Raw genomic sequence first — 14,685 nt, forward strand, 5'->3', positions numbered from 1 at the left:
CGAACTCAACACTAGTGTTCTGACTGCATTCAACAGGTGCTACGAGTTTATATATAAAGTCGTGCTGTGTTAAGTGAATGTGGTGGAACCGTTTATCCCCACTGGGACTGAATACATTAATTATTTTTATCCATTGGCTGACTCACTTAATGTTATTTTTATCATATACTACGTATATACTCATCCATAAAATCATTTAAATAAATATTTACATATTACATATGTTAGTTGTTAAACAACGTAAGTTAATGCAAAGAGACAATAAGTACCATATAATCTATTATTATATATTAATAATCGTTATTTAATAATTGCTATGTACTTTATTTATATATTTATACTTTACATTGTGATAATCGTTTTTTCATTTTTATAATTCTAATTAATTTTTAGTTTAAATTAAAATATATTTCGGCATATTGGGCAGGTGGATTTCTGACTTGTACTGAACCATTTGTACTGAAATTAAATAAAATTGATTTAAATTTAAATATTGCATTTTAATTATTATTTCGACGTTCTTCAACTCTTGACAGGCAATAAGGTAGTACCTCCTCTTATTCTGTACTTTAAATCAATTACTTTTATAAATTTACGCAAAATCGTTTGAAATTTAATTAAAAAAAAAAAAAAAAAAAAAAAAAATTCTCGCTAGCTCTTTTAAGGGCCATAATATTTGAGGTTAAATATATTTGTATACAACTAAATATTCTTATGAGTGTGAATGTAGCATACATCAGACAAATTTAAAATTATAAATAAATAGGGTAAATAATTAAAAAAATAATATTTGTAAAAAATGCACATTAATTTCAAAAGTTGTTAAATGCGCATTTTTTTTAAATTTAATTTTATTAATTATTTACTCTATTTATTTATAATTTAAAATTTGTCTAATGTATGCTACATTCACACTTATATATTTTTTCCCTCATTGCCACGAGAGGATTACGTTCTCCCTGTCAGAAGTCAATATATTTAGTAGAATATAAACAATTCGCTTACCAGGCAAGGAGCATGGAATTTTTTGCGACAGGTATGACATGAAAGCTTTGGTATTTGGTAAGTATTGATATGAAATATACTGAAACAAATATAACATTCTTCCACTCCGGAAAATTTCTTATCAAGATTATTTTTCCACATCATTAGTCCATCCCAAATTGATCCATTCTACAAAAAAAAAAAAAAAAAAAAATAATATGACTTTAATTAAATTATTATTAAATATAAATTAAGGAGAGTCTGTAATAATTTTCGTCCAAGCTTTTCTCTCAAAAAATCCTCTAAATACAAAATTAAGAACGAGGCTCGATGCATTTCACTAATCTAACAATCTACATTTTCATACTGATAGCAAATATCTCTAGATTTGTAAAAAGATGGTAAATTCGTACAATTAGGTAGCAGTGAATTCCAAACCCGTATAGCAGACTATAAATGATCTTTCATATTTAACTAGATGACTTACAAGTAACCTAAGATAATCCTGCCTTATATCACCTCTACGTAGCCTCAGCTCCAAAAACACGATTTTATCTCCAAATAATTGCTCACTTAAAGTTAGCAATTCAAGCTTACGATACGAAGGTGTAATCTATTCGAATATACGGACTTTGTAAATAAAACGGACACATGCATTAATTATTATCTGGCTTCAACTGTAATCTACTTGTAATATCTGCGTACATCACTGTACTGCACAATAATCAGATAACAGAAAAATTAGGATAATAATAAATATTGTTTTAATTTCCGTATTAAAAATATTAATACATTTTTAACTGTGCTGGAATACGCATACAGCGTTTGCAAACATCTAATATTTGTTTTTCCCACGAAAGCGTATTATTTAAGATTGCACCTAAATATTTCACCGTTGTTGAATAATTAAGACTAACTGTATCAACTACAATTTTATGTATTGACGTTTATAGATCACTATTTATTTTTCTCATACTAGAGATAAAAGTTCAGACTCCTCTTAATAAAATAATATAAATATACCTGGTGATTAAGAAATATTGAAAGCTGCATATGACTATTTTTCCAGTTACCAGCACCACCAACATGCTGTCGAGGTTCAACAGTAACAGTACCCAGAGGATAATTTATTGGCAAAATAATTTTCAATTCCAATTTAGAATCGTCCATTCGATAAACGGCATTCAATTCTCTCACCGTTGGATAAACAATTATCTGTAATTGATAATTAAATTTTAATTTTATAATTCAACAATCTTTCTTAATATTCATAACTACTTAGTACTATAAAAAACAAATATAACTACCGTCAAGTTTGGTACATCATTAAGTTTATTAATTGTTAATTCTTCTCGACACAAAACCGGACTGACGTAAAGGGTCGTAATTTTTTCCATGATACTTCCGACACGAGTTTCAGCTGCACTCCACCATTGTCTCGCCAACACTGGCATGTATCTCAAACAATTAATATAAACCCAGCAAACAATGTGGTCTAAAGTACAGCTAGTCAAATTTTCATTCAAATTTAGTAAAGGTTGATCTTTAAATAAATTTACAAATTCAAATAACGGAGTGCGCCTGTCTGTTGATTCAAGAATCTTTGCTGGCATCAATCGGAATATATTATTCATCAATGATGAAAAATAGTAATTTCTGTAACATAAAGAATAATAAAGTAAGTGACCTCTCTATCAACCAGTTAAACGTATTTTTTTTTTCAAATTAAGAATTGAAATATAAAAAACCAATTCATGTATAAAACAATGATCGAATCTTGTAGCTTATAGACTTAAAATTAAAAAAAATAAATGTAAAAATATTGATTAGAAATTAAACAATAAATGAAAATAACTTCAATTCCTAATGTCCCTTCTATTGGCCACCTTTTAAATAAAATTTTAGCTGCTCGGATGTATATAATTTATTTACATCTATTCTAAATATTTATATCTATTTTGAAATATATCTCAATCAATTTGTTTATTTATTTTGACATTAACAAATTAAATTAAATATTTTCCATATCAATGCTGATAACTTCAAAATAAATAAAACTAAGGTAGCCGATAATGCATACAGAAGTAACTCTCTTGTATCTATATTCAGTCACCCTATATTTAATATAAATTAGACAAAAATCATTAAATTGTTAAATTCTAAAATTACTATGAAATGAGCTAATAAGATTACAAAAAAAAATCTGTTTTATTGTTATTTTTAATTAGAAATAGATTACTGAAAAAATAAAAAAACCTTAACCGACCTGATAAGAAATCACATCTGAAGCACTACTATTTTTTTTTTTTTAATTATAAAATGAATTTTTACTCTAATTAAAGTATCTTTAATCTAAACTAGATTAATTTGACTTTTTTTTGAAAAACTACTTACACAGGAATACGTACTTATGATGGAAATATATCGATTTTTCGACTATGTGGCCGATAAATGGGTCACAATTTAATAAGTCTATTAGCTACTAATATTAAATACTTACTTGAGTATTTCTCCATATTGATAACGCAAATCAGCATGAGCATGACTACACATTTCCAAAACATTAATCCAAGTTAAAATATAACCAAATGTATAAGTATAAGAGTCTGTATAAGGTTTAACTGTACAACTGACTGAATCACTTAATTTAAAATCTGATAACATTGTATCAACTATTTTTTGTGTTTGTAAAATAGTATCTTCAAATTTATGAATATTCAATGTCGTAGTGTCAAAGTTTTCTTGTTCAATAGTATTTTTATCCTGATCAACAAGTGTTGGAATCAAACGATTCAATGCATAATGAGCAGACAGCTGGAGATTTGGAATCGGTGACAATATAAGTTTTAAAGAAAATTTAATTAAATCGTCAGATGTAACCGTTATCAAAGCATCAGTAGGCTCTTTAAAGAAGACATTGCCATCAAGTAATTTAATAGCATTACCCAGATAATTTAACATAAGTATTGGTGTTAAAAATTCAGTTTTTTTGTTAAACAAATCCGCGTAATACATCCATGTGTTTGCTATCTCACGATTTATGTCATCAGCAAATATATTATTCCACTCGTCCGAAAATCCTGTAAATATTTCTTCAATGTCTTTTTCCGTAACTCGAGTTAATAAATTTTTTATAGCACAAAATAATTGACTGAGTGCTACAACAAAACATTGTAATTTTAAATCATTATGATGAGCTATAGATTTATTTAATGACACAAGCCACGATGATAAATAAATCACTGCAGCATCACGCATTTCAGTGGTCATTTTTGTCGGAATTTTTTCCAATAATTTTGTTAGTAATCGTATTAATTCAAGTGGTAAAACAAATTCAGACCATGAACTAGAACTAATATCTCGATTAAATAACAAAAATTCTTTATCCACTTGATTACGTTTTATTATTTTCTTCAAAACATCCAAAGATAGATTATTATCATCATCATCATCCAAAATAATTTGTGCTAAAATTACCGCATTTATATTTTGTATCAAACTCATTGAATTCTCACTGTCTTCTGATGCAGTATACTCTCGTAGTATATCTTTTGCTTGTGATTTAATTTCTGATAAATAAATTTTATCGTTGTTACTATACTGCAAAAATAGCGAAAAAATACTTCCATACTCAGCCCAATACTTATCAACGTCCAGTGAATCAATAATTATTTCTTTCCAGGTCTTAGGCGGCATTTTTTCACGCAAACTTTTACACTCAAAATGCAGCGATACGTAAATTTGTTTTATTAAATCACCGTTGGTTGAAAATTTATAGTGATCATTGTATAATTTACCAAGACTTGTAATCATTATGATATTATTGAACTGCTGTGAAGAATTATCCAGACTATTTTTGACAATTGATTCAAATTCATCGTCTTCATACTCATCATTTAATTTCATCAATAATCTATTGATAAGTTTTGCAGTAAATAGAGACCATTTTAAACAACGCGCCATTTTATCTGGTATTTCTTTTTCCTCTTCTTCAGGATCACTTGTCATTCCAATCGGACAATCTAATGACACACTTTTAATTGGATTTATCGAATAAAAATTACCGGAAACTATCTCTGTATGCAAAATAATATTCTTCACTTGTATAATCCATTCATCCAAAAAAATTTTTTCCACATTATTATTAAATCTAATTAAGGATACGAGAGCTTCATCATAATTGTAATCATTTGAAGCTTCTAAGAAATTAAATACCAGGTCAGTTTCATCGTTCGATCTAAAGTCACTTGAATACATTTTTTCATAAATTATTTTCATGCATTCATCCTGCAATTCAAATAATTCATCAGCTGGTATTTTGTGATAAATTGAAGTTAATCCAGTTACCCAGTTATTTTGGATTGATTCTTTTAAATTAAATGACAGTGAATCTTTACTGCTTATTTTAAACAATGCCTTGAACATTTTCAATGATACTGATGTTAACTTTTTAAAATTCCAAATAAGTAACGATAATTGAGATATAAAAGCGACCAATGATTCAGTTATTTCTTCAGATTCTGTTAAATAATCACACAAAATATTTAATACTCCATTGACGGCTTCTTCACTGATACAAAAATCATTATCACATGATTTAAAAGCTTGCAGTAATATAATTTTATTTTCTTCACAATTATCATCATTTATTTTCCGTGCAAGTTCACACAAATATTCAGTAGTGTAGTCCGTTTTACACCAAGATTTTATAACTTTATCATCCATATTTTTATTATTCAATGCATAAGTTATAGCGCAGTTTAATATTTTACTATTGTTAATACTTGTCAATGAATTTAACACACGATTTTTATCTTCATCTTTCATATACTGCATCAAAATAAATATTATTTTAATAATATCATTGACTTTAGTATCATCTGTCAACCAGACTTTTAATATTTTATCATAAAGTTCAAATAAATTATTATCACTTGTATAAACTTTTGAAATTTCTTCAAACAAAAGTTTGCTTTCGAACTGACAAATTAATTTATTCAAATGTTCAATATTATTTGATGGATTTTTATCATGATTATTTATTAATTTAACGCATAATTTAGAGACAAAATTGTTTATTTCATTCAATAAAACATCGTCTGTAGTTTGTGGAATTTTAAGCTGCTCCTTAGATTCAGCAGGATCTGTATCTTTAAATTTAATACGCAAACTCTTACGAGTCGCGCCAGGTGGACATTTCAAAGCCGTCAATAATTTTATTTGAGCATCATAAATACTATTAATTGTTAATTTTTCAAACATATCACTCTCGCTCTCCATAAAACGATTAAACATTGACTCAAGTTCACACCAAAAAATACTCAACAACTCGCCGTAAGATTTATAATCATCAGTATCACGATTTTTACTCCAATATCTTATCAATTCAGCAGCTTCATTAAATAAAATTAATTTTACTGGCGTATAATCTTTAACGCAAGCTTCAATAGCTGGTATTAATTGTTCTCTAACAAGTTTCCCGCATAAATCAATATCACTATTATTTAATAGAATAGTGTATCGCATACATTCAATAAATGATTTAGTTATTGCTGTTAATTCAGACCGACTGATTAAAACATTTTTAGCTGAAAATCCTTGACTCATGTTATCAAAAAAATTAAAAAACAAAATTTTTTTATCTAAATTGAATTTAGGGAACTGACTTATCAGTGGTAATAGATTAGGATAAATAATGCTAGCGCATCCTTGTCCGCCACTACGTAGCACTCGCCATAATTTAGGCAACACTAATTTTTCAATGCTGACATGAGTATACCAATCATCTATTTTATCAATAGCTATTAACATACATTCCCATACTGCTGAAATAACACCAGGTTCATTTTCATCAAGACTATTCATTATTGATGTTATTGTTTTTTTTTCAGTATCTTTTAGTATTTCCTTGCAATTTTCAATAAGCGATGTAATAATATTAAAAAATGATATTTTTATTAATGGAATTTCGTGTTTTGCTAGTTTCCAAAATTTACTACCGTTTATTATCTGATGATGGATATTTGCAGTCTTCTCAATTTGCTGTGATGACACTTGTTTTAAATAGGAACAATAACCTTGTAAACTGCAAATTAATATTCGTTGATACTTAGCTTCAAGTATTTCGGGACTAAGATTCATTGATTTATATGTTATATTCAATAATTGTGGCGTTTGAACATTTATATTATGACAAATGTATGACAATATTTCGTCTTGACAGTAGACTATCGCATCGGCATATTTTTTATCTGGAAAAGTTTCATGGAGAGAATTACTTGCTGCTGATGCTGCTGGTGGAAATGGATCGAACTGAGATGTAAACCAAGGTCCAGCTAGTTGTTTAAGATAAGTAGCAATACTTTTTCCAACTTTTTTAACCAAGACACCGTGAGTTGTTTGAGCAGCATCGCGTACTCTATGTTCTGCATCGACTGCTAATGTGCTATAGAGCTTTGGCCAAAATGGTAGGACAGCTTCCACAGTTGACAGTGGAGATTCTCTGACTAAATCAGCAAATTCTTGTAAGGCCTATAAATATTAAATCAATAAACATTCAGCTCTTTGAAATTTTATTTTAAAACTAATAATAATACAGTCGAACCTCGTTGTAAGACTAGGGGAAAGTTCTTAGAAGTGAGGTTTTCCCACTGTTGTGCTCAACAGTGTTTGTGCCCAACCCTCAATAAGACTATCGCCGTTTTGTGTTTTATTTATGTATTTGGTTAAACTCTGCTCTATTATACAGTGAATCTATTTTATGTACAATTATAAATAAACAAAATTTTTTCATTCTTTTCCCTTGATTAATTATATGAAATTACTTAATCTACAATCTATATGTATGTATATTTTATCTCGATTTTAGTCGTACTGTTCGATAGTCTTGTATCAACATTTTCATTTGTTGGTGGTGGAGGCTGAGTTCGAGCGAATTTTAACAATCCTGATTAAACGGCAGTGTTACATGTCTACTGACAACATCTCTACTCAAGGGAAATGGTTTTAACTCTACTCATTTACTTCTTTACTTAGCCTCAACTCTACTCAAATATATTTTAACTCAGCATCAACTCTACTCACGTATTTCAGTCTATCGATAAAATAACAATTCTTTGTAAGTAGAGTTGTAGCTGAGTAAAGTTGTCGCTAAGTCTAGTTGAAGCTGAGTTAAAATATATTTGAGTAGAGTTTAGGCTGAGTAAAGAAGTAAATGAGTAGAGTTATAACCATTTCTCTTGAGTAGAGATGTTGTCAGTAGACACGTAACACTGCCGTTTAAACAAAACGATTTACTCAATGATGAATTAATATGTATATAGTATTAAAATTAAATCGTTTTTTTTAATCAGGGAAATTGAAGTAAAGTCTTAGAACGCGTAGTTTTATAACGAGGTCCAACTGTAATTTATAATTAAAGTCTAATACTTTAAATTTTGTCGTAGCATCTTTTTTATTCATTTTTTTAAAGACGACCTGGAAATTTGAGTCAATAGCACTTATTTCAACTTCGTTTAATTGACTCAATGACAAACCAGGTAAAACTGGTACATATCCTCCATCTTTTACTGCTGAAAATCCAACAAAATTTGGCATCGCAGAACCCAGGAACTCGGCACTCCGAGCACTATTCGAAGGCTGCAATTAAAAAAATTCATTTATTTAAAGTAATTACTCATAAACTTATCTACTTAAACAATATGGTATAACCTACATACTAACTTATGTTTGTTTATTCATAAAATATAATAAATACCTTAGCATTATTTTTCGTGCGTTGCGCTTTATTTTTACCCATTTTTAAAAAATAATTAACAATCTCAAATAATTATAAAAATTTATGTTCATTTATATTTTTAATTTTCATACAAATAACAATTGGTTATGTTCAGTATTTAAGTATAATTTTAGAAAACTATTTATAATGTAAAAAAAAAGTTAATACATGTATAGATAATAAAGTCAATTTTTTTAATTGACCTCAACAATTATATATCAGTATAATTATATAAATTACGTATCAATCACATTGATTTCGTAGGTTATTTTTTTTTAATAAAATTTGACATACACTATTGTAGTTTTTTTTTTTTTTTGTAAACAAAATTTTATCATCTGTCGATAAATTTATTCAAGAGAATTCAGTAGCGCCATTTTTTGATACTTTTTTTTTATATTCATTTATTTTAATAATAATTTAAGTAAATTATCAATACAATAATAAAGAATATGTAATAATTGAATTAAATTTTTGAAATAAATTTAAAAAATTTTAAATAATTTATTTTAAAAATTATTGTTGCAATAAAAGAAACATAAAAAATGGCGGTTGAAAAATTTTGGCGGGCTTGTATATTTTGAAATATAGCCAATTATTTTTGTAAGCGTCTAAAACACTGTTGCCACGTTTTTATTAGAAATCAAAATCCAATATGTCTGAAAGCTTGATGCATAAGAAGGGTTGTAACGATCTAATGTTAATTTTAAATATATTTAATAATTAGATATGTATTATTGTTAGTGATAGTTATTTAAAATAACAATATGGAAGTAACGGAACCAGTAATTAATGATAATGTGGATACTTTAATTGAAGGGGAAACGAATAAAACTAGTGATGCAGAACCAAACAATCTCGTTATTACAAACACTGTCGAGTTAAAGGTGAGTTGCGTTTACATTTCAACAGGTATCATAAATAAAATTTTACATTTTATTTTAATATGAAAAATTATTATTTGAATTATTTATCAGTGATTTAATAAATATTTAAATACTACTCATGTTTATTTTCAAAATTTTAAATTATCTGTTGAGTTTTATTGATTGCGGTTTTAATAATAATTAAATATAATATGTTTATTGCTCCAGGATCCGTTAGAATTGTCACTGGAGATAGAAGCGACATACGGATTGAAACCGTGTTTTGTTGAACTGGAGAGATGTGATAAAATATGGGAAACAATTCAACTGATACGAGACTTGCAGGAAGATCCTAATTCGGAGATAAGTGATGATGACCATGGGTCTGATGTTGATGCTGATGATGATGACAATTACGACAATGATACTGTCAATAATGATGATGCTGAGACAATTGTTGGTGAAGAAGATAATTCAAATGCGATCTATGATGATGAGCCTAGTTCATCACACAATGATACTGAATCGTGTTCGTCGACCCAAAATAATCCAATCGCTCCCTACATTAAATATCAACCGGTTTTGGATAATGGAAACGCGGCTCTACCGAATTTCCAATTTTCCGTTCATCGAACACGTGTTTTATATCCATGTGTGACATGTGGTAAGCAGTACAGTCATATAAGATCACTTAGAGAACACGAAGAACGTATTCATCATATCATCCAGCCCCCAGTTCGTAAGAGATCTGATCACAATAACAAACCTAATGATACGAATTTATTAAACAATCAAGAAAATCAAGTCGCTAATAAGAATAAATCAATTGAGTTCATTCATTCAGATAAAAATACTTCAAATGATGATATGCTTATAGTCAATTCAACAGAGTTTATTAAATCTGTGTTGGCTACTGAACCGGGTAAAAAATCGTCATGCTGTTACTGCGATAAATCTTATGCTGATAAATATTCATTGAAGAAACATTTAGTTGCTGTACACGGTGGAGATCCAGGAATAGTTAGAACTTACAAACGTAAAGAACCTCCACAAAGTCTTCCTGAACCTACGGCAGCACCAGTTGCTGTTAAATGTGAAGAAGAAGTTCCCCAGAAAAAACGACGTGTAGAACGATCACGGAATTTAAATGTCTATCGTTGTGAAACTTGTGGTAAACATTTTTACTCACAGAAAAATATGCGGCAACATGGTCGTAAGGTTCATGGGTTCTATGTAAGACCACCACAAAAAATTATAGATTCTAGAAAACATATAGGAAATAATAACAACAATAATAACAATAATAATAACAATAATAATAAAAAAGGAAACGAAAAAACACAAGTTCAAACGACATTGTCTATATCATCGAATTCGCTGACATACGAATCACCAACTAAAAATAAAAATTCATTAAAAAGAAAAAATTCTACGGTTAGAACTTGTCCGATTTGTCAAGTAAAATTAAAAGATTTAGGCGGGTTTCGAACTCATTGTAAAAAACATGGCATCACACTTAAATTTGAAGGTTTATATCCACGTGAGCAAGACAAAAATGATCTTGATTGTAAAGTGTGTAATAAAACATTCATGACATTTAATCATGTTCTTGAACATTACTGGAATATTCATCAACGAAATTTGCGTTACAAATGTTATATTTGTGGTTCATTATCTAATAACTCGGAAGATTTGGTTACACATTTAATAAAATCACATAAAATTTATTTATTGTTACGAAACGTTAATCATGCTTTCAAATGTCACGTGTGTAAGAATAGTTTCACTAATAAAGATGTTTATCGCATGCATATGACACAAGGACATGGGTTGGATGTAAAGACAAAACAAGTCGAAAGAGTATTGAAAAGTCGAGCAAGAATACTTAGTAATCCGCCGCGTCAAACCCCAACCCCAACTACGCGTAGCTTGAAAAAACCGAGACAAATAAAGCGACGAATAATAAATGAAAAGACAAGACCATCACCAAGCCGAAGTGGATTGCGTGAAAAAACAAAATTCAATTATGATGAAACTGTTTTATTGTTGGATACTGCTTTGAGCTCAGGTGGTTCTTCATCAGATGAATTGTCTACTGGTAATAAAAGAGCAAGAAGAAGCAGTAATTTGTCGAGTGAAAAAATTAATACTTCAGTTAATAATGATGAGCCGACTGAACTGAATCCAACAGAACCAACTTTCTGTATATTATGTTCGAAAAAAGGTTATAGAAATATAAGAAAACATTTTATTGAGTATCATAAAGTACGTAGTCCAGACAAATTGATTGAGCAGTGCATACAATTAACACCCGCTAGCTCAAAAGATGAAAAGAAAGAAATTGTTACTCCAGTTAAAAATTCGGGTAACAATAACCGCCGGAGTACTGGTGTAAGAAAACGAATTTTTGTTCCAAAATTAAGAACACAATCTATACCAGGACCGATCCGTACATTTGTAGGAATCCAAGGTAAAAATGGTATTATTAAATATATATGTAAATACTGCCCATTAACGTCTAATAATTATGACGCGATGCGCAGAAATGAACGTGATCATAGATTAAAAGATAACATTGATTGTCTGACAAAACCAACAAATCCAGGTTTTTTGAATTTAAATCCAGATTTAATATTAAAGCCTCGAAAACATAGAAGATCAGATCATGTTTTTAAAAATGATGATCGAACAGTTGAAGTTAATCGTAAATCATCAAAAGGAATTACGAAATCATCTAATAACAACAAAGCACTAGCACGTCGAGCATCATTTCCACTAGAACAATACCAACAACACAATCGTTTAACGCGAGGAATTGTTAAACTTCAAGAACAAATTGAACACAGATGTCCAATATGTTCCCGCGTTTTTCGAAATAGTGATATATTGGCTTCCCATAAAATTTCATGTAACGGACGTGTCGATAATCAGACAATAACAAATGATACTAGCGATACACGTGAAAGTAGTGATCGTGATTCAGGGATAAGTATTACAATAAAAAAGAAAAATGATTCATATGAAATAGTCAGTCGTGATAACAGTAACGATATTAAATCACAAGACTCGGAAAATCGTCAAAATGATTTATTATTGTCTGATATTCCGACTGATAATTACCTTAATCAAAATGATGATGACAAGAGTGATAAGGCTAATAATATAATTGGTAGTAAAAATGTTCCCGAGTACAGTAAAACTCACGAGACTATTAAAATACAAAAAGACGATGACAACGATGAAGAAATTGTTATAGATGCTGATGACCAAAATATTAATGTTCCAGTTATTACTAACAAACCACAAGTATCAAAGAAAAGAAGTACAACTAAAAGAAAATCAATTAAAATACCGAGCTTGGTAATGCTGTGCACACGTGAGCTGGATAAAAAATATGTTAACGATTGTTTCATACGAAAATGTTATATTTGTGGTATAGATTGGCCATCACCACTCTCTCGAGGTTCTCATATAACCGCTTTCCACACATCATCGCGTAGGCCATTAAACATTGATAGTAATATACATTTTAAAAAAACAAATTGTGCAGAAAACATATAAAAAAATATATTTAATTAAATTCATTGGATACTTGTGGTTTTAATTTTTACAAATATTGCAAATTATAATTATTACTGAACTCCATTTGATTTTTTATATAAACTAATATGTATAGACTAATAATGCCCAATTATTTACAATTTATAATACGAAATATTTTATTGAAACGTTATTTAAATCATTATCATTTAATAATCAATATGATAAATTGTAATTTTAACTATATATTGATAATTACCGTGTGACACTGATTAATATTTAAAACATATATATTTAAATATATTAGTTTATATGAATATCAAACATAATAAAATTTGTGATTTGTCGTTTAAAGAAATTTTTAAATATTAAAAAAAAAAATTAAGTATAGTAGAAATTGATAAGAACAAAAAAGTATAATAATAGTAATGATAATAATAACAATAATGATAATAAATATTTCATTTTTACAATATGTATGAGTTTTTAAAAATGATACTGTTGAAATGATGATTTTTGTTAATTGTAAATAATATGGATGGGTAAAATAGTATTCCAAAACATAGTTTACTTTGTACTATCACTAACATATTAGAAAAACGTTAATTAATAATGTAATTGTATTTTTTTATTCTCAATGAGGCAAATTACTATTCGATTTCTTGTTTTTTTTTTCTTTTATAGCTAAATATTATCTTGTGTCTGATTAAACAATGATAGTAATTTTTTTTATTTTTAAAACGGAATTTAACTTTTTTATAACTATTTTTATTATTTTATAACTTAGTTGGTTTAGATAGAATCAAAACAATTGCTAGACAATAACTTAGTTTATGAAGAATGCTAATTGTCATTTTTTCTTTTTTATAATTAGTAATCATCACATTCATTTTTTTCATATTTATTTTTTTTTATGTATGATAATTTAAACATCAATTATATCATTGAATGTATAATTGCTGGAGTTGTAAATAAAGGGAATTCTTAAAATAAAATTTTATCTTCAAGTTTATTTACTTTTTTTTTTACTGGATATATATTTTAATTAATGTAAGTATCACCGGGTCATCTGGGCACTCCATACACTAGGCTCGAAAAAATCCAATTTTGATTTATCAAGTTTTTATCCGATTTGTTACGACAGAAAGGCCTCTATTTGGATACTAACACAGTATATGATTACTTCCAAATCAATTATTTAGCAAAAATAAGACAAGTTAACGACATTTCATTTTTCTATAAAGTGATCAATGGTCACATTGACTCATCAGAAATACTCGAATGATTTGAATTTGTCCGTCCCAAACCGGGCCTACGACATCCTCAAAAAACGATGTCTGTTCTAGGCTTATCAACAGAGAAGCCAATTCAATCAATGCGATTCTTTCAGACGTAAACTTCTTCGGTTGTCTCTCCCGTGTAAAAAAAAAATTGTTGAAAAAGTGCTGACTATTCTAAACTTCAAAACATCATACAATGACTAACTTTTTAAAAACGATTTTTAAACTTTTGAAAATA

At 28.4% G+C, this 14,685-nt stretch overlaps 2 protein-coding genes across 2 annotated transcripts; one reads left to right on the top strand and one right to left on the bottom strand.

The window, feature by feature from the left end:
• Positions 1-293: 293 nt before the first annotated feature.
• LOC103573322 (E3 ubiquitin-protein ligase listerin) lies at positions 294-9,040 on the bottom strand. The gene is made up of 7 exons (XM_014443878.2): positions 8,741-9,040; positions 8,413-8,622; positions 3,485-7,515; positions 2,292-2,640; positions 2,008-2,199; positions 1,006-1,173; positions 294-459 (listed from the first exon to the last, which is right to left on the bottom strand). The coding sequence occupies exons 1-7, from the start codon at positions 8,780-8,782 to the stop codon at positions 400-402; spliced, it is 5,052 nt and encodes a 1,683-aa protein (XP_014299364.1). The 5' UTR covers positions 8,783-9,040; the 3' UTR covers positions 294-399.
• A 347-nt stretch (positions 9,041-9,387) lies between these two features.
• LOC103573185 (uncharacterized) lies at positions 9,388-13,547 on the top strand. Its single transcript, XM_008552155.3, has 2 exons — positions 9,388-9,648; positions 9,856-13,547. The coding sequence occupies exons 1-2, from the start codon at positions 9,529-9,531 to the stop codon at positions 13,186-13,188; spliced, it is 3,453 nt and encodes a 1,150-aa protein (XP_008550377.1). The 5' UTR covers positions 9,388-9,528; the 3' UTR covers positions 13,189-13,547.
• The last annotated feature ends 1,138 nt before the right edge of the window (positions 13,548-14,685 follow it).

This window comes from Microplitis demolitor, chromosome 8 (genome assembly GCF_026212275.2).
Source record: "Microplitis demolitor isolate Queensland-Clemson2020A chromosome 8, iyMicDemo2.1a, whole genome shotgun sequence".
NCBI lineage: Eukaryota > Metazoa > Arthropoda > Insecta > Hymenoptera > Braconidae > Microplitis > Microplitis demolitor.

What these genes read in the sequence shown, in the direction of transcription:
- LOC103573322 (XM_014443878.2), bottom strand. Translation starts at nt 8,782, where the DNA reads ATGGGTAAAAATAAAGCGCAACGCACGAAAAATAATGCTAAG. An exon ending in GCACGAAAAATAATGCTAAG is followed by an intron (nt 8,623 to 8,740) that starts GTATTTATTATA and finishes TTTTAATTGCAG; the next exon opens with CCTTCGAATAGTGCTCGGAG. An exon ending in AATTCCATGCTCCTTGCCTG is followed by an intron (nt 460 to 1,005) that starts GTAAGCGAATTG and finishes ATTTAATTTCAG; the next exon opens with TACAAATGGTTCAGTACAAG.
- LOC103573185 (XM_008552155.3), top strand. Translation starts at nt 9,529, where the DNA reads ATGGAAGTAACGGAACCAGTAATTAATGATAATGTGGATACTTTAATT. An exon ending in CAAACACTGTCGAGTTAAAG is followed by an intron (nt 9,649 to 9,855) that starts GTGAGTTGCGTT and finishes TTATTGCTCCAG; the next exon opens with GATCCGTTAGAATTGTCACT.